Below are 23,885 nucleotides of genomic sequence, written 5' to 3'. Positions count from 1 at the left end.
GGTCTTTGTTAACGTGTGCTGGCTTTCTCTACCTGTGGCGAGCGGGGGCTTTTCTTCCGTGTGGTGCGCGGGCTTCTCATTGCTGTGGCTTCTCTTGTTTTGGAGCACAGGCTCCAGGATGCATAGGCTTCATTTGTGGCTTAATTTCCCCAAGGCATGTGGGGTCTTCCTAGATTAGGGATTGAACCAATGTTCCCTGCATTAGCAGGCAGATTCTTAACCACTGGACCACCAGGGAAGCTTCAAAAATAGATGTTTTTACAGATCAGATTAGAGTGTGAATCTTACCCTGGTTGTCTGACTAGAATCACCTGGGGGCTTTAAAAACCCACTGATGTTTAGGCCTCCTGGTGACCAACTAAATCAGAATGTCTGTGGGTGGGCTTCCCAGGGCTGAGAACCACTTACGCTGGGTGACCTTTAGGATCCTTCCTGGCTTCCCTGGTGGCTCAACTGATAAAGATTCTGTCTACAATGCATGTGAAATGCTGGGCTGGATGAAGCACAAGCTGGAATCAAGATTGCCGGGAGAAATACCAATAACCTCAGATACGCAGATGACGCCACCTTTATGGCAGAAAGTGAAGAAGAACTAAAGAGCCTCTTGATGAAAGTGAAAGAGGAGACTGAAAAAGCTGGCTTAAAACTCAACATTCAAAAAACTAAGATCATGGCATCCAGTCCCCTTATCTCATGGCAAATAGATGGGGAAACAATGGAAACAGTGACAGACTTCATTTTCTTGGGCTCCAAAATCACTGCAGATAGTGACTGCAGCCATGAAATTAAAAGACACTTGCTCCTTGGAAGAAAAGCTATGATCAACCTAGACAGCTTATTAAAAAGCAGAGACATTAGTTTGCCAACAAAGGTCCGTCTAGTCAAAGCTATGGTTTTTCCAGTAGTCATGTATGGATGTGAGAGTTGGACTATAAAGAAAGCTGAGTGCTGAAGAATTGATGCTTTTGAACTGTGGTATTGGAAAAGACTCTTGAGAGTCCCTTGGACTGCAAGGAGATCAAATCAGCCAATCCTAAAGGAAATCAGTCCTGAATTTTCATTCATGGAAGGACTGATGCTGAAGCTGAAACTATAATACTTTGGCCACCTGATGGGAAGAACTGACTCATTGGAAAAGACCCTGATGCTGGGAAAGATTGACAGCAGGAGGTGAAGGGGACGACAGAGGATGAGATGGTTGGATGGTATCATCGACTCAATGGACATGAGTTTGAGCAAGCTCTGGGAGTTGGTGATGGACAGGGAGGCCTGGTGTGCTGCAGTCCATGGAGTTGCAAAGAGTTGGACATGCCTGAGTGACTCAACTGAACCAAACTGCACTGCAATGCAGGAGACCTGATTTTCACCCCTTGGTTGGGAAGATCCCCTGGAGAGGAAGATGGCAACCCACTCCAGTATTTGTTGCCTGGTTCAATCCCTCGTCTAGGAAGACCCCACATGCCTCGGGAGATTCAGCCACAACTGAAGCATGTGTGTCCTGGAACCTGTGCTCTGAAACAAGATCCCATGGACAGAGGAGTCTGCTGGGCTGCAGTCCGTGGAGTTGCAAGAGTCAAACACAACTGAGCAGCTAAACCACCATCATCACCAGCTTTCTGCTTCTGTGGTTCAAGGAAGGTATGCTGCCCTCAGGTGGCGGTCACAGGCCACAGCTCCATGATCTAATTGACAAGCCTCCGTGCAAACAGATAAGCGCACTTGTCTTCAGTTTTATACCCAAACAAAATCCCTTGTTCCACATATAGACTTAATAATGATTGTAAAAAGCATTAACATTTTTAGAACTACTTCTAAAAGCAATTAGCCAATATGTTAGTTTTATACCTTTCTCACAAATGGTTAGCTAACTTTTATCATGGAACTAAGGGTTTAGAGCCCAAAAAAATCTCTTCCGAGTTCGGGTTTTTGTCATTAGACTTGTTGACCATTGATATATCCAGGCTTTCTTATGTCATCACTATTATTTGTCCTTAAACCTCAGCTTTGCCCTGCACAGGCAGTGTGGGCCAATTTTGACCATCTCTGCTCAAACATCTTCAGTTTGGTCTTGTCCACGTGGTTGGAAATGGAAGCGTGAGAGTCATTTTATTTAGGCCCCTAGAGGATTTTCCCCATGTATGTGGAGGTATGTTCTCAGAGAGTTGCTTTCAGGACCCTGAAGCTCTGCAAATGGGAATAGATAGCTGGAAAAACTTCAGGGCATGGAGTTTGGAGCCTATGGACCTGGGTTGAATGTGTCACTTACTGCCTATGTGGTCTTGAGCAAGTCACTGAAAGTTCAGAGCCTCAGTTTGCTTGTCTCTAAAATAGGGATTCTCAGAACTACATTGCAGGCTGTAAAGGATTAAAGAGAAAGCAAACATACTTTTACAATAAAACTACTCAACAAACTAGGAATAGAAGAGAGCTCTGCCAGTTGATAAAGAGTATCTATGAAAGGAATATCGACGTGTGTATGCTCCACCATGTCCGATTCTTTGTGACCTCATGGACTGTAGCCTGCCAAACTCCTCTGTCCATGGAATTGTATATAGTATATATACATTCTTGTATATAGTACATTATAAGAATCCACTAAAAACTACTAGAATAAATGAATTCAGCAAGATTTCAAGGTACAAAGTCAGAACAAAAGTCTATAAAAAATATTTTAATTTCTTTTAGAATCAAAGAAAAAGAGAAAAATTTCAATACACTGAGTTGGGTAAAAAGTTGATTCCAGTGTTTCCGTAAGGTATTATGGAAAAACCTGAACAAACTTTTTGGCAAACCAGAAATAATGTTAATGTATTAATCTTTAACCAATGCACTTGTTAAAATATAATTTCTAATTTAATTTTTTATTGAGGAAGAGACCCCAAAGGCGAAAGAGCCTAGGGTCCACGAAGTCTTAATGGGGCCTTTGCTGCTCATATGAATTTGACGGTAAAAATCTTCCCTCTCTAGGGAAAATTTTCTTTGAGAGGAAAAATATAACAAAGAAAGTTTAAGGTGATGCATTCAAAATCCATGCATTATTAAAATGTTAGTCATTCAGTTCTGTCTGACTCTTTGTGACCCATGGACTGTGGCCTGCCAGGCTCCTCTGTCCATGGAATTCTCCAGGCAAGAATACTGGAGTAGGTTGCCATTCTCTTCTCCAGGGCATCTTTGCTGACCCAGGGATCGAACCCAGGTCTCCTACATTGCAAGCAGATTCTTAACCATCTGAGCCACCAGGGAACCCTGGGAGGGGAGGAGGCAGGGATGGAGTGTGGATGGACAGGCCGATGGAGGCCAGTCCTGAGTCCATGTAAAGGAATCTGGGCTTGATTTTGGGATGATGTTTTGAGCAGGAGTGTGTGTTCTTGCGTGTGTGCCTGTGACATAATGTATGGTGTGAAAATACCCTCCAGCTGCAGTGTGGAGAGTGGATCAGGCAGAGGCCCGGGGAGCCCAGTGATGGCTTCTGCCCTTGTCCTGCTGAGCCTGGATGGGGTGGAGGCCGAGGAAAGGGCCACAGGGCTTTGAGGAGGTGTGAGCGATAATGCTGGATGGATTGCGCTGGGAGGTGACAGGAGGTGGCATCGCAGCGGGGGTTGTGCATTGAGTTTGCATCTTTGCCATCCACATTAATCATGGCGTTAGCTTTCTGGAAATTAAGGTTAGAGAAAGAGGCTGCTCGGGTTAGACATGCTTGGGTGGTGGCTCAGTCTGGGGCTCCTGGAAGGGGGAGAGGTGAAAGCCCGAAGCTCTCACTTCCTCTCATATTCTGAAAACCTTTCTTTTCTTTCTCCCCCCAAAGGTGAAAAATGCCGCAGCTTCATTGACCTGGCCCCGGCTTCAGAGAAAGGTAGGTGTGCCCAGCTCAGGCATGCGAGCCTTGCCCTCTGGGACACTTCCCGCAGCCCTGGGAGAGCCTGTCCATGAGCACCCCTGGGTGGTGGCACCCCAGGGGGCCAGGATCCTGTAGTGAAGCTCTGAGTTCCTTAAGCAGTCAGAGCAGTGGGAGAGGCAGGTGGAGGGTCCTCATCTTGCCCCCTGCCACTCTCCCTACCCACAGTGGGTGTGTGATCCTGAGAATCCTTCCACTTCCATTACTTCTACAGCTTGCTGGGACTTTGGGGGAGGTAGAATGGGTGTGTGGAATTTGGGGTCAGGCAAGACAGTGCTGGGGGCATTGCCTCCCAGTGTAGGGTTTGTCCTTGGGAGGGAGGGAAGCCAGATGTTCTGTTTCTGTCCTCTCACAGGTGTGGGGAGGTCCAGCCTGATTGGACACTTCCTTTCAAAGAGGAGCCATTGGTGTTCAGGGCCGGATATCAGATTCTGAGTCCAGTGACACTCAGATAGGATGACTGGGAGTGGGCTGCAGCGTATGTAAGAGGCAGAATAGTCAGGATTACGTTTAGTTGGAAGTAAAGTGTAAGTAAGTGTTAGTCACTCAGTTGTTTCCAACTCTTTGTGCCCCATGGACTGAGCCCACCAAGCTCCTCTGTCCATGGGATTCTCCAGGCAAGACTACTGGAGTGGGTAGACATTCTCTTCTCCAGGAGAACTTTCCTGATCCAGGGATCAAACTCGGGTCTCCTGCATTGCAGGCAGATTCTTAACCGAGCCACCAGGTGACCCCAAATAACTGGCTTCAGTGGAGAAATGTGTTTATAGCTTTTATAAAGGTTTGAAATCCAGAGTGGATATGCTCCATACAGTCCTCAGGATCCCAGCACTTGAGGGCCCTCTCCATCATCCTTTGCCCTCTTGGTCTAAGAGGGCGGTTAGAACTCCAGCTGTCACATCTGTACTCCAGGCAACAGGATAGAGGAAGGGCGAAAAAGAACGGGCAAATCTTGCATGTCAGCTGGGTTCCCAGAAGTTGGCCCATGACATGGGCTCATTTTCTCTTTGCCAGAACTTGATTAGAGCTGCAAAGGAGTCAGAGAAATAAGGTCTTAATCAGCAACCATGGGCTCAGCTAAAAGTCAGGGGTTCTATCATTGTGGGGGAGCAGGAGAATGGATACTGGAGGCTGTGCTGTCACAAGAACATGGGGCAGGCTGCTTCCCCTCCTGCCTACACCCCACCACCAAGAAGAACCCCTGCCAAGAGAGAACAGGTGTGCAGGTCCCTTTAAACAGCCTGGAGATTAGGAGAGGGCTCTGGTCCTGGGAGTTGGGATCAGGAAACAGGCAAGAGTTCAGTCCTATATATTGGAGTCCTATATTTGTATACATCTTATACAAATATGGAGGGCCTTGGTAGGCACTGTCATTGTTCAGTCACTAAGTCATGTCTGACTCTTTTGCGACCCCATGGACTAGAGCCTGCCAGGCTCCTCCGTCCATGGGATTTCCCAGGCAAAAGTATTGGAGTGGGTTGCCATTTCGTCCTCCAGGGGATCTTCCTGACCCAGGGATTCAACCCATGTCTCCTGCATTGCAGGAGGATTCTTTACCACTGAGCTGCCAGGGAAGCCCTTGGCAAGCATGGGTCAGGGGAAATTAAGTCCAGGACATGTGGCCACCCACACCCCTGCTGGTAGGGCTGAATTTGGGGTTTCTTTGCAGTGTTAGGAGGTTTAAGAGCCTGGCGGGCTGGGACTCTAACCCCTCCAAGGTGTTGGCAGAGACGGCGTAGGCAGGGGGTGTGTGCCATTGAGGCTGATGACATTCCTATCTTGCACACACTGTCCCCTTGGAGAGCTCTGGCCAGGTGACAGCTTGTGAGACTGAGGGGCCTGTGACAGGAGGCCTGAAGTGCCCTCAGGCCCAAGAAGAGGCTGGGCTCCCCTGCTGAGCAAACTCATGGCCGTGGGGACTCCCACCTCTGTTTCCTTTGCTTCCCTCCCACACTCCGTATCTGGCCCTTGTACTGCATCTTAAAAGTTGACACCTGCATACGGCCAGGGCTGAGCAACTCAGATTGTACCTCTCAAACTGAGATCTCCAGAAAATACTATGAATACAGCTGCCAATAAATGACTGATATTTGATTGTTTGGATACCATGTGCTGGGCACTGGGCCATGCACGTTGAATGTATTAACTTGGATATCTCCCCACAACCTTGTGAAGAAGGGGCTGACTTTCTCACCCAACTTGAAAGATGAGGAAACGGAGGCTTAGAGACATTAAGCCACTCACATCTCACATCTCATAAGGCAGGGGTCCCCACCCCCTGGGCCATGGATGGGTGCTGGTCTGTGATTAGGGACTGGGTCACAGCAGGAGGTGAGTGGCAGGTAAGTGAGCAAAGTTTCATCTGTATTTATAACTGCTCCGCATCGCTCTCATTACTGCCTGAGCTCCGCCTCCTGTTAGATCAGCATTGGCATAATAAATGTAATGCACTTGAATTATTCAGAAATATCCCTCCCCGTGACCCTTGGTCTGTAGAAAAATTGTCTTCCAAGAAATCAGTCCCTGGTGCCAAAAAGGTTGGGGATCGTGTCGCAAGGGGTAGAGTGAACGTTCTACACCCCACTCTTGTACTGCATCTTAGAAGTCGATACCTTTAGGCAACCTCTGTGATGCCCATCCCGTAATCCCCAAGGCCTTGGAGTTTCTGGGTCACCTCTGCTCCAGATCTGACTTCCAGGAAGCATGACCTGTGTGCTGGTGCTCAGTTGTTTAATCATGTCTGACTCTTTGCGGTCCCACGGGCTGCAGCACGCCAGGCTTCCTTGTCCTTCACCATCTCCTGGAGCTTGCTCAAACGCATGTCCATTGAGTTGGTGATGCCATCCAACCATCTCATCCTCAGTCTCCCCCTTATCCTCCTGCCTTCAATCTTTCCCAGTATCAGGGTCTTTTCCAACGAGTCGGCTCTTTGCATCAGGTGGCCAAAGGATTGGAGCTTCAGCTTCAGCATCAGTCCTTCCAGTGAATATTCAGGGTTGATTTCCTTTAGGATGGACTGGTTGGATCTCCTCGCAGTCCAAGGGACTCTCAAGAGTCTTCTCCTTGTGTGCACATGTAAATGTGTGTGCATGTCTGGTTGAGGATGAGGGTGTGCAGGCATAAGCAGGTGCTCCCGTGAGACTGTGCACATGTGTCTTATGTGTGTGCCTGCGTGCACACTGGTGGGTGAGTGTGGGCAGGGAGGCAGGTGTGTGTGTGCACAAAGGAGTGTGTGGATGTGTGTGCATGGGCATGTGTGTGCATGCACAGCAGCAGGTGGGTTTCTCTTGCCTCCTGCTGGGGGCATCAGAGCTTTATTTCTGCTTCTTTTACGAGGACCCAGGGCCCCAGAGAAGTTGTTTCTTTGTGTTTACTAGCCTTGTGATTTTACTTTCAGGGCTTGGCGGCCATGCAGAAGACCTTCCATCTGTGTATATTAAAGTGTTTATAAGGAGGCTGAGTGGGCTGGTTTTGCAGACCAATTTTCATGGACTTGCTGCCTCTCAAGCACTTAAGGTCTCCCTCGGGGCCAGAGGGGTTTGGTTGTGGTAGCTTGGTGGGCAGTTCCCAAGCCTCCTGGCCCCTCCCAGGGGCACCTGCAGGAGCATAATTCTCCTTGACCCTCCGTGTGCTCACCGAGTCCTCACCGTGTTGACTGTCCATTTCACAGATGAGGAGCCTGAGCTTCAGAGCGGGAGGGATTGGTTCTGGGTCACGGCGATGTTGGAGCCCACATGTGTTCTCTCCCTAAGAGCACTCTTCTGCCAGATTGTGACTTCACCCCCCTTCCCCTGTGACTTCCTGCCTGCTCTGCAAAATCCAATCATAATCATTAGTGTTAGGTGACACTAACCAGGACTGGCTTTCCTGCAGTGCTTGCCACGTGCCAGGCACTGTTGTGAGAACTTTACACCCATTGGCTCATTTAATCCCCATTTTACGGATGAGGAGACTAAGGTCTAGAGAGTTAATTGACTTGCCCAAGGTCACATAGTTAGGATGCTGGGATTTGAACCTGAGCCATCTGGCGCTTAAATGCCTGGTTCTTCTGCTGAAAAGCTAGGCCTTTCGCGCCTGTGTGTGAGTGTGTGATTGTGTGTGTGTGTGTGAGTATGTGTGATTGAGGCCCTTCTCAAAATGGCCCCCGTCTTTGCCATTTTCTCCAATACTCTCCTGTCTTTTCCTCCCCTACTCTCTCCCCTGGCAAAATGTGTCTGTCATCAGAGTTTTTACCATGGCATATTTTCTTTAGTTCTCCTGATCATTCTAGCTTTCTGCTTCATGTGGGAAATCACTTTCCATTTTAAACCAGCCTAAGCCACATCCACGTTTCATCTGGATTCCTGCCACAGTCTCTTAACGGGTTATGCCTTTTTATTTTTGCCCCCTGTTTCACTGGTGGCCAGAATGATCTTTTGAAAGCGTAAATCATCTCATGTGGTTCCCTGTTTAAAACCCTCCTTTGGCTCCCATCTCGCTCAAAGGAAAAATCAGCATCCTTATTGTGGCCTGTGTGGTCTAGGGGATCCGGCCCTGGACATACAGGAGCCCTTCTCCTGAGACCTCCCCCTGTTACCACACTGCAGTCTCCAATATCTTTTTTGTTGCTGTCCAGTTGCTAAGTCATGTCTGACTCTTTGCGACCCCATGGACTGCAGCACGCCAGGCTTCTCTGTCCTTGACCGTCTTCTGGAGTTTGCACAAACTCATGTCCATTGAGTTGGTGATGCTATCTAACCATCTCATTCTCTGTCTTCCTCTTCTCCTCCTGCCCTCAATCTTTCCCAGCATCAGGGTCTTTTCCAGTGAGTCAGCTCTTCGCATCAGGTGGCCAGAGTATTGGAGTTTCAGCTTCAGCGTCTGTCCTTCCAGTGAATGTTCAGGATTGTTTTCCTTTAGGATAGACTGGTTTGATTTCCAAGGGACTCTCAAGAGTCTTCTCCAGCACCACAAAGTCCTGACTGTTCCTTGACTCGGCCAAGCTAGTGTGTGCCCCAGGACTTTTGCACTTGTTTCCTATCCTGGGAACACTGTTTTCTCCGCTCTGGGCACAGCTGCTTCCTTCTCATCACTTGAATGTCATATCTTCCTTTAACATCCTTAGAGCAGCCCTTCCTCTTACCATGTTCTTTGCCACTCCCTTCTCTGTTTTGTTGTCTTTACATCATATATGAAATGTGTCCAGTGCTTCTTTGATTAACAATGGTCTCCCCTGACAGACCGTCAGTTCCATGAGGGCTGGAATTCTGTCTTGTTTGTGACTCACTGTATTCCCGGGGGCCAGAGCAATGCTGGCAATATTGAATTAATCAAAATATGAACATTGATTTTTTTTTACTGTATACACTTGTTATCAAAATTATAGCAATTCTTACATGTACAAATGAGAAATGAAAGTCTCTTATAAGCCCACCCTTAGATATTCACTGGTAATGGTTTGATTTATGAGTCCTTGAAGAAGAATAGAAGGATGAAAGATAGGTAGGTAGATAGATAAATACACACATATGTGTGCACACACACACACACGGAGGCTTCTCTGGTGATTCAGACAGTAAAGAATCCTCCTTCAATTCAGGAGACCCGGGTTTAATTCCTGGGTCGGGAAGAGTCCCCTGGAGAAGGGAATGGCTACCGACTCTAGTGGCTACTCTAGTATTCTTGTCTGGAGAATTCCATGGACAGTGGAGCCTTGCGAGCTACAGTCCATGGGATTGCAGAGTTGGACACGACTGCGTGACTCACACTCACACACACACACACACACACACACACAGATATATACAGTAAGTCTCCTACATATGCTCCTTCAAGTTTCAAACTTTCAAAGATGCGAACATGCATTCCATCAGTGTCAGGCATGAGTGAAATTTCAGCCTGCCCTCCGTCTCCTATTGCTGACGATCCTTCAGCTCCACCGTCTCCCACCTCCTCTCCCTCCTCCAGCCAATAGCTCTTCTTGCCTGTTCACTTGATGCCAGCCCCTGTGTGCCCGCTGTTTCACTGTACTTTTCAAGGTACTGTACTGTGAGATTAAAACTGTTTTATTTTCTGTGTTTGATTTTTGTGTATTATTTATGTGAAGAGTATTATAAACCTATTACAGTACAGTGCTACATAGCCACTTGTGTTAGTTGGGTACCTAGGCAAACTTTGTTGGACTTATGAACCAACTGAATTTAGGAATGTGCTTTCACAATGAAACTCATTTATATGTAGGGGACTTACTGTATTCTTATATACCTGTATAAAATTGTGGATTGTCTTTATATCAGTACATAGAACTCACCTTCATCTTTTGGAACAACTGTGTAATAGCCCATCACATAGAGACAATTTATTTAATCAGGCCTTGTAGCTGGACATTCGGATTACATCCCTGGTACACTTTGAGAATCTTGTATCATAGCTGAATAATAGCAACCTGTACACACATCTTTCTCCCTTACAAGAACGGGGCCCTCCAGGGCTCAGCCCAGGAGGGCTCAGGAGCCCTGCTGGCAGAGCAGAGTAATAGGTTCTCTGACAAAGATCTTCCCAGCAGGCCATGGGAGGCAGAGGAGGAGGAATGAAAGACGCTTGAGCAGTTTATGAAGATGAAGCGTGCAAATGCAGATAAACAGCAACGTTTGTGTGTTGTGAACTTGATATGAAAATACAGAGGAAAAACTTCCTAATCTTCTGCTTCAAGCTTCCTTTATCTCTCCAAGTCTCAGTCTCTTGTTCCCTGGGGCCAGATTCTCCTACCAAATAATGTGACCAACTGGATAATCGTCAAGCCTAGCATATTGGTCAGCAATGGCCACCATAATGCTGTATAACTAACCATCTCCAAACTTGGTGGCACTTGACATTTTTTTTTTTTTTTTTGCTTGCATGTCTGGGGTTGACTTAGGTTTAACTGATGTAGACTGTCTGAGTTCCAGGATGTAGACTGGGCTCAAGTCTGTTCCATGTATATTCATCTTAGGGACCAGGTTGTTGTTCAGTCACTCAGTTGTGTCCGACTCTTGCGACCCCACGGGCTGCAGCATTCCAGGCTTCCCTATTCTTCACCTTCTCCTGGAGCTTGCTCAAACTCATGTCCATTGAGTCGGTGATGCCATCCAACCATTTTGTCCTCTATCATCCCCTTCTCCCACCTTCGGTCTTCCCCAGCATCAGGGTCTTTTCCAGAGTTGCCTCTTTGCATCAGGTGGGCTTCAGTCTCAGACTAGGGGCCAGGTAGAGGGAACAAAAATGCAATGTGGCTAACTGCACAAGCATGTTTAAAACCTTTGCTTGCATCCTATCTGTGAACATCCTATTGGCTAAAGCAAGTCATGTGGTTGCAAACAACATCAATGGGGCAAGAAATGCATGACCCATCCAGAGGGGAAGATGGAGCGGGAATAAATATTTGCTGAATGGTAGTCTAATCACCTGGGTCACCACCCCTGGGTCTGACCACAGTCTTTAAGGATGATTGGCAGCTGGTTGTGCTGAAACTGGCCCAGCTGGATTTCTGGATGTATATGTGTAGGGATGACTCATTAAAAATTTTTTTTTTTATTTTTGGCTGTGCTGGGTCTTCGTTGCTTTGCACGGCTAGTTGCAGTGAGCAGGGGCCCCTCTCTCGTTGCAGTGCTTGGGCTTCTCATTGCGGTGGCTTGTCTTGTGGAGCACAGGCTTCAGGTGCGCAGGCTTCAGAACTTGTGGCTCACTGGGCCCTAGAGCTCCGACTCAGTAATTGTGGCGCACGGGCTTAGTTGCTCCACAGCATGTGTTATCCTCCTGGGCCAGGGATGGACTCCATGTCCCCTGCATTGGCAGGCAGAGCCACCAGGGAAATCCTGAGGGTGACTCATTAATTTGCTTATCAAGGTCTCCTCTGTTTATTGTCATCCCAAAGTGACTTATTTATTTGTCCCAAAGTGCCCTAAATGCTTGGGGGGAGGTAACGGCTGTTCATTCCCCCACCAACCAACCAGTCGAGCTGCCCCTGTGTGCCCGTCATCTGCACACAGGGCTTCCAATTCAACACAGATTTTCTGAGCACCTACTGTGATCCAGGCTGTGGGCTAGGCTTTGGTCAGGGGAGTGTGGGGATGAATGAAGTGAAAGTCCCTGCCCTACCAGAGTGGGAGACAGCTATGTACATGGCGATCAGGCATTGTGGAAGGGCTCCAGCCAAGTGACAAAGAGGATGCCACCTTCCAGTACAGAAGGCTGGGGACATGATGGCTGCCACCTTTGATCCTGCCACAGTGGGGTAGGGTCCATGAGGATTCTGTCCTTTTCTTATATTAACTGCTCCCATCTCTCAGTAGAGCCCTGTCTTATCATTTGTTAAGGTGTGGTGTGGGGAAAATTCCCAGCTCCTAAATCTGATGTTGGAGCTCCCACTCGAAGGTGGGTGGGTTCTCACTGTGAATGAATGGTTGAATGAAGAATGAAGGAAGGAAGGAAGGAAGGAAGGAATTGAGCCTGTCATGATTCATATTTGCCATCAAGGCTGCACCAGTAACCACTCACTGTGATTCTTCAATGTCCATTCATACACACCGTGGAGTGCTGTGTTATCTATAACTGTTCCCAGCAGCATAGATGCTGGGCAAATTAAGCCAGAGTCACAGGGACCCATTGTACGTGATTCCATTTGTATAAAACTGGAAAATAGGCAAAACAGATCTCCGCTGTCAGAAGCCAGGACAGAGATTGTCCTTGAAGAGCAGGTGTGACTGAAAGGGAGCCCGTGGAGGGCTCTGGCAGCTGGCGAGGTTCTGTTTCTTAATCTGGGTGATAGTTACATGGATGTGTTCAATTTATGAAAGTTCATCAAGCTGTACTTTTGTGATCTATGCTCTTTTCTGTATATGCGATACTTCCATAGGAAGTCAAAGAAAAATTTCCCACACTGAATTCTAAATTATCTTCCTAAAGTGAAAATCCAGCTCCATCAGCCTCCTGCTTAAAAGCCTTTCCTGGCTCCAGACATACACCATGTAACAGGACCTTCGTGTTCTGATGTGTGCCTGTTCCGCTCCACCTCCTACAGCCCCTCATGTGGGTCTTGTACATTTCTCCCCAAACTCTCCATCATCATGGCTCATGCCTCTGTGCCTTTGCATATTCTCTTCCCTCTGCCGACCTGGCAAACTTCTGTGTATCCTTTAAAACCCAGTTGAGACATGACATCTTCTGAAGGTACTCAGGCTTCCTAGATGGCTCAGCTGGTAAAGAACTTGCCTGCCAATGCAGGAGATGCAAGAGACACGAGTTCGACCCCTGGGTCAGGAAGATCTCTTGGAGAAGGAAATGGCAACCCGCTCCGGTATTCTTCTTGCCTGGAGAATCCCATGGACGGAGGAACCTAGTGGGCTACAGTCCATGGGGTCGCAAAGAGCTGGACATGATTGAGTGTGCATGCACACATGTAGGGCTCATCTTATTAGAACCCATCACTCCGCCTTGTGGTGATCTCCTCTACCAGATTGGACACTCCCTGAGGACAGGCACTACATCTTCTCTAGATTTCTAGTGGCTCCTGTGCTGCCATGGAGTTGGCACACAGCAAGGATTTAATAGAGGTTTGTTGAATGAAGGAAGAAAGGAAGGAAAGAAGGAAGGAAGGAATGAGGGCCATGTTCTAGACACTGGCTGTCCTATCTGGCTTTGGAAACCTGGATCGCAACTCCGGAAGCCGTGGTCTCTTCCATCCCGTCTGGGCTGAGTTGTGTTTTAAGGCATCTCTGTCTGCTTCCTGCTCGTGTTTCCCAGAGAGCTGGGATTTCTGGCGGCCACCAGCTGGCAATTTCTGTGAAACAATCTCCAAAGCTTGTAAGTTTCATTTGTTTAATATTTCAGGGATGTGTAACAAGGTGGTGGCTCCTCGACCACAGTCCCGAGTCTTGCGTGAGTCATTTCTCACTTGAGTTCCTTAATTTTCTCTTGTTGGTTCCCTCAACCTCTCTGTTCTCCGTCTGAAATCGATTTACAGTTCTGCTGCTCACTTAATTTATTTAGTGCGTTTTATTGATTTATGCCATAGAACTGAAACGTGCATAGATCAGAACATGCTGAAGGGAAGGGAGAGAAGAAACAGCTTCCACAGCTGCCCAGACTCTTGACACTGGAGCTGCGAGCGGGTCACCTGCCAGCTGCAGCCTGAACAGAGTCGCTGGTGCATCCTGGTGCCTGTGCGTTAATCCTGGGTGATCTTTTCACCCTGGCTATTTGGGGACCTCCATGTGACCTTCACCTCTCAAAGATCCTGACTCTGTGAAGTCCTCTCTGGTCCCCAGACTGAGTTAGTTACACCAACTTTGGTCTCCTATGTTGCTTCAATTATGTCCAACTCTTTGCAACCTGATGGACCATAGCCCGCCAGTCTCCTCTGTCCATGGAATTTTCCAGGCAAGAATACTGGAGTGGGTTGCTGTGCCCTCCTCCAGGGGATCTTTCTAACCCAGGGATCGAACCTGCTCTTACATCTGTCTCCACTGGCAGGCAGGTTTTTACCACTAGTACCACTGTGGTGGCTCAGATGGTAAAGAGTCCTCCTACAATGCAAGAAACCTGAGTTTGATCCCTGGGTTGGGAAGATCCCCTGGAGAAGGAAATGGGAATCCACTCCAGTATTCTTGCCTGGGAAATCCCATGGACAGAGGAGCCTGGGTGGGCTACAATCCATGAGGTTGCAGAGAGTTGGACACAAGTTAACGATTCAACAACTGGGCTCTTCCAGAGCCTGACCAAATGGGAACTCTGATTCTTTCATCTCAGTGAGTCACACTTCAGCACGCAAAGAGGCCGGAGCCCAGCCCGAGTGGTTCACATGTCCGTCTTTTCCTCTCACCTGCCATTCCCAGCCAGCATGGAGCTAATTCTAGGAGCCCTCTGACTGCGGGTGGGAATCATTGTCTGTCTGAATGGTCCTGCTGCTTCCATGGAGGTAGGAAAGGGATGGAATATTCCTACAGAAGGAGATCGTTGCCTGGCCATTCTCAACAAACTCACAACACAGGCCACCTCACCTGGTGCCATTTCATCCTTGGAGCCAGGCTGCACCCATGCTTTCAGGGAAGGGCTGTGGGGACCTTTGTCCCCCTTGCCTCAGGCCAGTGGCAGCATCCCTTGGTGCCAGGCTGTATGCCAGGAGCTGGGACAGCGAGGGGAACCCCCTTCCCCAGCTTCTGATCTCTAGGAGCTGTCTAGTGGGGTCGGCACATAAAGAGGTAGAGAATCATCTGTGAATCAGGGACCCAGAGTAGGTGGCCAGAGGTCTGTGGGAGGAATGATGGCAGTCTGGGGAGGGTCCCGTGTAGGGAGGGTCCCATGTGGGGAGGGCCCTGGAGGATGAGTGGTATTCCTTCTACTGCATAAGGGGCACTGCGGTAGGGGAGGGTGTCATTCCTGCCAGAATGAATGGCCTGTGCCAAGATGTGAGACCAGTATCCTTGTGCCAGGCATGTGGCAGATGTGCAATAGACATTCGCTGAATGACTGAAGAGTGGAAGGAAGGTAGAGCCCAGAGAGGTTAAGTGTCTTGCTCAAAGTCACACAGCAAATTTAGGTTAGATTCAGACTCATCCTCCAGGCTCCTGTGGTCTTTTCATCAGGATCCTGCCCACCCTGCCAACCCCACCCATCCTTTCTCACCTCCCCTTCCTTCCACCCATGCCTCCAGCCTCTTTTCTCTAGCATCACACATGGTCCTCCCACCTCCTTCATTCTGCCACTTTATTTTGAAATTCTGGATTCCTCTAATTACGTGCTCTTATTAAAAGTGATTGAATCCCTGTGCTGGTGGAGGATTTCTCCCGGAGATCACAACATCCAGTAATTGCTTTAGTTTCTCTAATTCCAATTATTCAAGATTATCTTTCCAGGTAATTAGGTGTCTGGGTAGTCTTGCCTGTTCACTCTCTCCGAAAGTGTCATATTAACCCCAAACAGTGACCAGCTTTCATGTTTCATAATTGGAAACAGTTTCTCTTTGGTGAGAAGACTCTGTTAAGTGTAAACAGTGGTAATTTACATTTTGAAATGACTCCTTGGTTTTATCATACTTTGGTGTGAGAAATTAGCTCAGATGCTTAAATCCAGCCCTTTGGCCTTCTGAGCAGAGGTTTCAGTAGCCCTGGGGAAATAGGGCTTGCTGAATGGCATAGGGTTAGAGGAATTTGAAGGATGGCTCCTTTGCACATCCCAGGAAAGTCTATCCATGAGCTGGTTCCTTCTAGATTTCTCCCTGGATGGGAGGTCTTGGGATGGTATTTGCAATAAGACTCTTTATTTGGTTCTAGTCTTGCATTCAAACAGGGTCTTCCCTTGAGACAAATGATGAGTTCTTCAAATGAAGTTATACAGTCAAGGCTACCATGGACAGTTGTGTAGGTTACCCACTGTGCAACTCGGGCGGTCATGGTTTTTCTATGTGAATGGCATAGGATTGGGCAGTGCACATCCTGTACACCTGTACACAGGGATCAGGGATACACAGACTGTTACAGAAGACAGCATTCAATATACAGTCTATACCTGTGCCTCACTGCAGAACCACACTGCCTGTGATAAGCAGGAGATTTATAACCCTATTTCATCACATTTCTTTTTAAATTGATATAATTTTACTGATACGATATACAAACAGGAAAATGCACAGGTTTTAAATGTACATTCAATGAGTTTCAAGAAATGCATGAATATATCCAAGGATGTAGCCCATATCCTTGCCAAAACGTGCAACCAGGGCCAGCTTGGTGGACACGTGACCTGTAGTTACATAGGGTTCCATGCATAGAAGGGCCCTCCATTTGGTTTAATGCTGCACTGTTACTGTCTTGAAATTATTAATAACTCTTGCAAGAGGTCCTGAATTCTTATTTTGCACTGCCTTCCCAACTTGGGCTGTATACTGCACAGTATCTATATTATTATTCACTTATTGTTTAGCTTTACATTGATTCACTTATAGAGTCAAATTATTTTCATCTCATCCTGAGCAGTGAGGTCTGTCATTCATGGTTTTAGTGTGCCAGGGTATATTTTTCCAAGATGCTTTAAAATAAATAATAATAATACCAAAAACATTTCTGTTTTGCTAACATGTCAGACCCCACTGATCCCCCAGCAACTTGATGAGTTTGTGCTGTCTTTAAACTGGTTGGTGGGTGGGGAAACTGAGGCCCAGAGGGTTATCTCGCCCAAGGCCATACAGGTTGTGATGATGGAGCTGGGTTGGAACCCGGACCGGTGGGCGGCAAAGTGCTTGTGCTTTCACAGTTCCACTTGCTGCCTTGATGAGTGTGTGTATGTGCTTAGTCACTCAGTGGTGTCTGACTCTTTGAGACCCTTTGGACTGCAGCCCATCAGGTTCTTCTGTTCATGGACTTTTTTCCAGGCAAGAATACTGGAGTGGGTCACCATTTCCTCCTCTAGGGGATCTTCCTGACCCAGGGATCGAACCTGTGTCTCCTGTGTCTCCTGCGTTGGCAAGTGGATTCTTTACCCACTGAGACATCAAGGAAGCTGCGTTGATGTCAACTATTAAAATAGGAAAAGAATCCCTGTAACTAGGGAAGGACTAAAAGGTGGCTCAGTGGTAAAGAATCCGCCTGCCAAGCAGGAGACGTGGGTTTGATGACGTGGGGTGAACCTTGGGCATGCTTCTCATCTTCTTTATGGTTCACGTTCTTCATCTGAAAAATGGGGATAAATAGCGTTCACTTTGTGGGGGTCTTCTGAGAACCAAATGGGATGATCCACGCCAGGGGTTAGCACAGGGTCTGGTTCAATCAATACCAGCTTGAATGACTGATGATTCCACTGTATTTCCCCTATCTCCTCACTTTGGCTCAACCAGCTAGAAAGCTAACTTGAAGTGAAACTCAGTTGGTGTTTCTCAACCAACCTTCGCTGAATCACACACGGAATTCTACTCACCGCTAAATACTTCCACATCTCTTGGTTCATTTAACTCTTTTGACAGCTGTTTGAGGACTTGCGGTTATCTCTGGTTTACACCCAGCGAAACGGATTCAGAGAAGTTGAGCTACTTGTCTGAGATCACACAGCAAAGCGATGTATCCCATTCCTTTGCTGTCTCTGCCACACCTCATGGGTCTTTCCACCTTGCCAGGGGGCCTCCTGGCCCCTCTTCTGCTCCTCAGGCCCAGAAAATTCTTTGGTTGTCTTTGCTGTGTGTTTTGACCCAGCGAGGCAGCCCCATTGGCTCAGAGCTGTCAGAGGCTGCGTGGAGCAGAGGGAGGTGGCAGCTGAGAGGCCCCACGGTTGCTCCTGGCACCCTCTGCTCCTCACGCATCACATCTGCTGGCTCCTGCAGACTCGTCATTTGTAACCATCTGCTGGGCTCCCTGGAGGCGCGAAGTCTGGGATGTGTCTTTCCCAAACATGCTGCCTTTAGCCTGTGTGAGGAGCAGAGGGCTTTAAGTCCCTGAGACCTTACCTACACCTTGAACCCGCTAGGAGCGATGGGCTTAAGAGAGAAGCCCTTTCAGAAGGAGTGTCCTGGGAGGGCTGAAGCCCCTGCCCCAATTTGCTACCCAGGAATTTGCTCCCCCAGGCCAGGCGGGGGTTCTAGAACCAGCCTTTCTCCAATGGGCTCTGTTTCACTTAGGCGTTTGCTTAAAATTTAATTTTGAGTTGAAAGAGTCCTGTGTCTGTCTCTTGGCAGGAGTGCCCTGGTCACCTGCTTGTCCAGAGGATCTCTAGCCTCGTGGGCTTCTGGCATTTAGCAGGGGTTTTGTCAAAGGCAGGCAAAGCCCCAGGGTGTGTGTGTGTGTGTGCGTGCGCGCGCGCGTGTGCGTGCTTTATAGAGACACCAGGAAGCAATATGGTTTCTCCAAATTTGGTGTCTCTCTCCTTGGTTTCATTATACACGCCTCTTGCCTGGCCCATCTCTGGTGGTGAGGGAAGAGGCTGTTGATTTTATTCGTTAGTTAAAAATTTTTTTGTTTTGGGGGTAACAGCTTTATTGAGATATAATTCACTTACCATACGTTTGTCCTTTCAAGTTCAATGGTTTTCAGTATATTGACAGAGTTGTGCGGTCATCACCACTGTGAATTATAGAATATTTTCTTTTAAACATTATCATTATTTTTTGGCTGTGCGGGGTCTTCATTGCATCACGTGGACTTCTCTAGTTGCGACACAAGGGCTCGGTAGTTGTGGTGCATGGGCTTAATTGCCCTGCAGTATGTGGGATCTTAGTTCTCTGACTAGGGATCGAACCCCCATCTCCTGCATTGGAAGACAGAGACCACCAGGGAAGTCCTGGAATTGTAGAATATTTTCATCATCCCAAAAAGAAACTGTTTCCTTTAGCCATCATCCCTCAATTCTCCAGACATAGACCACCAATGATCTCCTTTCTGTAGTTGTGATTTATCAATTCTGGACATATATCAACCACCTAGTACGCAAGCCTAATCACAATAGACTTACTTATTTTTGACCTTTCGATATAAATATGGTTATATGATGGATTTTTTGTGTGTGTATGTATAGCTTCTTTTGCTTAACATTATGCTGATCACTGTCTTAGTCTATTCAGGCTGCTAAAAACAACAGAAATTTATTTCTCACAACCTCGGAAGCTGGAAGTCCAAGATCAAGGCATGGCAGGTTCAGTGTCTGGTGAGAAGCCACTTCCTGGTTCACAGACCCTTGTCTTCTTACTGCGTTCTTACCGGGCAGAAGGGATGGAAGCTCTTTGGGGTCTCTTTCATGAGGCCCCTTTCATGAGGCCTCCACCTTCATGATCTAATCAGCCCCAATGCCCCACCTCCAAGTACCATCACATTTGGAGTTAGAGTTTCAGCATATGTATTTTGGGGGCAGTGGAATACACGTAACCAGTCTACAGCAATCATGTAGCTGTAGTCTGTTCCTTTTTATTACTGTGTAATCTTCCACCACACAGCTCTATCATCGTGTTTGTTCATTTTGCTCTCAGTGGATATTTGGGGCATTTTCAGTTTTATTATGAGTAGTGCTGTTGGTTCTTTTAAAATAAATTTTATTTGTTTTATGTATGTTTGGCTGTGCTGGGTCTTGGTTTCTGGATGAGGGCTCACTCTAGTTTTGGCTCTTCACTTCATTGCAGTGCACAGGCCTCTCATCGTGGTGGCTTCTCTGTTGTGGAACACGGGCTCTCGGCGTGTGGGCTCGGTCGCTGTGGCACGTGCCACAGCTTTAGTTGCTCCACGGATGTGGGATCTTTCTGGACCGGGAATCGAACCTGTGTCCTCTGTATTGGCAAGTGGATTCTTGACCACTGGACCATGAGGGAGGTCCCTGTGCTGTTGATTCTTCAAATGTGGACCCCAGACCAGCAGCAGCAGCATCACCTGGGAGCCTATCAGAACCGTAAATTCTCAAGCCCCACCCCAGACCTCCTGAAGAAGAAACTCTGGGTTGAGGGCCAGCAACCTGTGTTTAACAAGCCCTCTAGGTGATTCTGATGCATCCTCCAGTTTGAGAATCTGCTGTGGTGTTTATCTGGACTCAGAACTGTTGGGTCAGCTTTGTGTAGCTTTAATTGCACTAAGTAAAGCCATCTTGTTTTCCAAAGTGGGTGTACCAATTCGTACTCCTGCTCACGTGGTGTGAGAATTCCCATTGTTCTATTCTTGGCAATACTTAACTTTTGTCAGATTTTTAAAATTTGCCAAATGAATGATGAGAAACGGTATCTTATTGTGGCTTTCAATTTGCATTTCTGCAGTTATTAACAGGATCGAGCATCTCCTCATGTTTATCGTGATTTGGATTTTCTCTTGCATAAAGTGCCTGTTCACATCATTCACCTATACTTCTGTTAGATGGTTTGTCTTTTACTTACTGCTTTATAAGGTGGTTTATTTTTTTTTAAAGCATATTATAACCCTTTGTTACTTATAGGTATTACACATTCCTTTTCTTCCTCTGGGGGCTTGCCATTTCACGGATATCTTTTGATGAATGAAGTTCTTAATTTTGAAAATAGTGGTAAAACATCTATAACACAAAATTTACCATTTTAACCATTTTTAGCTGTACAGTTCAGTGGTATTAAGTACATTCATCTTGTTATGCAACAATCATCACCATCCATCTCTATGTTTTTTCATCCTCCCAAACTGAAACTTGATGTCCATTAAACACTAATTCCCATTCTCCCCGCTCACCCATTATCATTCTACTTCCTGTCTCTGTGGATAAGACAGCTCTAGGTCCCTCATATAAGGGGACTAAGCAATATTTGTCCTTCTGTGCCTGTCTTAGGGCTTCCCAGGTGGCTCAGTTAGAAAGATCCCCTAGAGAAGGAAATGGCAACCCACTTCAGTATTCTTGCCAGGGAAATCCCATGGACAGAGGAGCCTCGCAGGCTACAGTCCATGGGGTCGCAGAGTTGGACACGACTTAGTGACTGAGCGCGCACGCCTGTCTTATTTCACTTAGCATAATGTCTTCAAGGTTCATCCGTGTATCTCGCTGTAGATGCATCAGAAACAAAATGTTCTGGTCTGGTCTGGTATATATACTATACTTTGTTTATCCACTGGTTGATGGACATTTGAGTTGTTTGTAACTTGTGGGCATTGTGAATAATACTGCTATGAACGTTGGTGTACAAACAGCCATTCAAATCTCTGTTTTCACTTCTTCCTCCCAGAAATGGAATTGCTGGATCATATGGTAATTCTATGTTTAATTTTTTGAGGACCCGTCGTACTCTTTTTCCAAAACAGCTGTACCATTTTATGTTCACAGTGCGCCAGGCTTCCAGTTTCTCTGCGTCCTCACCAATGCTCGTTAGTTTCCGTTTTGACAGTAGCCATCCTAATGATGGTGAGGTTGTATCTCATTGTGAATTTGACTTGCATTTTCCTAACGACTGGTGAGGATGTGCATCTTCTTGTGCTTTTTGACCCTTTGTATATCTCCGTTGGAAAATGTCTTTTCAGCTCGTTTGCTCATTTATGAATTGAGTTGTTTGTTTTTTGCTCTTGAGTTGTAGGAGTTCTGTATCTATTCTGAATATCATTCTTTTTCAGGTACATGCTGTGCAAATATTTTCTTCTGTTTTGTGGGTAGCTTTTTCCACTCTGTTGATAATGTCCTCTGATACACAGAAGCTTTCAATTTTTATGAGGTCCAATTTATTTGTTTTTGTTTTTTTTTTCGTTTGTTGCCTGTGTTTTTGTTGTTGCACCCAAGAGATTATTGCCAAATACTGGATTGGCCAGAAAGTTCCTTTGGTTTTAAAGTAAAAATAAAAGACACATTTTTCATTTTAACCAAGAACTGTATTGAACAGTGTATTCACTGTTCTGTTCCACTACCTTCTGCCATTTTCCAGGCACCTTGGTAATTCCATTTTCCCAAAACTTTTTCTCCTTTTGAGCAAAGAACTGTTCCAAGTGCCTTTTACAGTTTTCTGGGAAGTGGAATTTTTTCCTTTAGTAGAATTTTATAAAGACCAAAATAAATGGAAACCTGAAGGTGCAATAGCTGGTGGATAGGGGAGATGAATCAGAACTTCCCAGCCAAGCTGTAACAGTCTTTGCCTGGTTATCAAAGAATCAAAGAAACACATAGTCTTGCACTATCCTGCTGGAAGCTTGTAGGCTTTCTGTTGACTAATTTTGGACACTTTCTGTCAAGTGCTGCTTTCAGTGGGTCTAATTGGGAGCAGTACTTGGTGGAATTAATCATTTGGTTTTCTGGAAGGAGCTCATAATAGAGGACTCCCTTCCAATCCCACCATGCACACAACATCACCTTCCTTGAGTGAAGAGTGGCCTTTGGTGTGATTGGTGGTGGTTCATTTCACTTGCCCTGTGATCTCTTCTGTTCGACATTATTGTACAGTATCTACTTTTCATCACTGGTCACAATTTGTTTTAAAACCGGAATGTTTTCATTACATTTAAGTAGAGAACTGCATTGGAAATAGGGTCAAGAAGGTTTTCTTTTTTTTTTTTCTTTTTGCTTAACTCATGTGGAACCCAAACATCAAAGTGATGAACATAACCAAGCTAGTGCAAATGATTTTCAGCTCTTGATTTGGATATTTGAGTATGTTAGCTATCTCCTGTGTGGTATAACATTGATTGTTCTCAATTAATGTCTCAATTTGATCACTATCAACTTCAACTGGTCTACCCATCCATGGAGCGTTGTCCAGTGAGAAATCTCCAGCATGAAACTTTGCAAACCACTTTTGACACTTTTGATCAATCACAGCACTTTCTGCATACATTGCACATATCTTTGGTTTTGTACTTCGGTTGCATTTTAACCTTTCTTGAAATAAAGCATAATAAACCAGAAGTGTTGCTTTTTCCTTTCCAGCTCCAATATGAAAATGGCTATACAAAAAGTCACCAATTTTGATAAATTTTTTGTAAATGTATACTGATATGAGAGCTGTCACAATGCAATCTAACAAAATTGTTTCCAATGAAGTTAAAGACCACAAAGTGCTCTTAAAGCCATTTTGTGGATAAAACAGAATGAATGCTTTGGCCAACCCAGTTCGATGCTGTGAAGTTTCCCCTGCGTTTCCTGTGAAGAGCACAAGCGCATCCAAAACCTATTCATCCATCCACCCCTCCATCTATCCAGCCATCCGTCCAGGAACTCTGATTCTCCGGCCGCTTGCACATCCCTTTTGGCTTCATGGAAAACACTCCAAGGCAGTCCCAGGCCCGTTTGTCCTTTGCACACATTTCATTTGCTCCTGCCCTGTACAGGGTGCAGGAGAACTCTTGAGACTTGCTATTCTCCTTGTCTTCCTTGGAAGGTTGGATGATTCTCTGCTTTAAGATTTCCTAGTCTATCATTTCCTCCCTGGCAGGACAGTGTGTGTGTGTGTGTGTGTGTACATGCATGTTGGGGAAAGGTGCCAGGGCCCCCTTCAGTGATCTCCTCCAGCATCTATGCTTTCTTGTTTCCCCTGAATTAGTAACACTAGCTGCTGTAACAAAGAAATCTCCAA

The 23,885-nt window shown here is 46.5% G+C and overlaps 1 protein-coding gene across 2 annotated transcripts in view; it reads left to right on the top strand.

The window, feature by feature from the left end:
- Positions 1 to 23,885, top strand: part of GSG1L (GSG1 like) — a 252,755-nt gene that overhangs the window by 83,748 nt on the left and 145,122 nt on the right. For both annotated transcript variants that reach the window (XM_070779244.1, XM_070779243.1), the window contains exon 2: positions 3,806 to 3,853. In XM_070779244.1, the coding sequence (XP_070635345.1) occupies positions 3,806 to 3,853 (48 nt within the window). The remainder of the gene's footprint in view (positions 1 to 3,805; positions 3,854 to 23,885) is intronic.

This window comes from Bos indicus, chromosome 25 (genome assembly GCF_029378745.1).
Source record: "Bos indicus isolate NIAB-ARS_2022 breed Sahiwal x Tharparkar chromosome 25, NIAB-ARS_B.indTharparkar_mat_pri_1.0, whole genome shotgun sequence".
Lineage (NCBI taxonomy): Eukaryota > Metazoa > Chordata > Mammalia > Artiodactyla > Bovidae > Bos > Bos indicus.
Note: the sequence above shows the minus strand (reverse complement) of the source record. Positions and strands in the feature narration are given on the sequence as shown.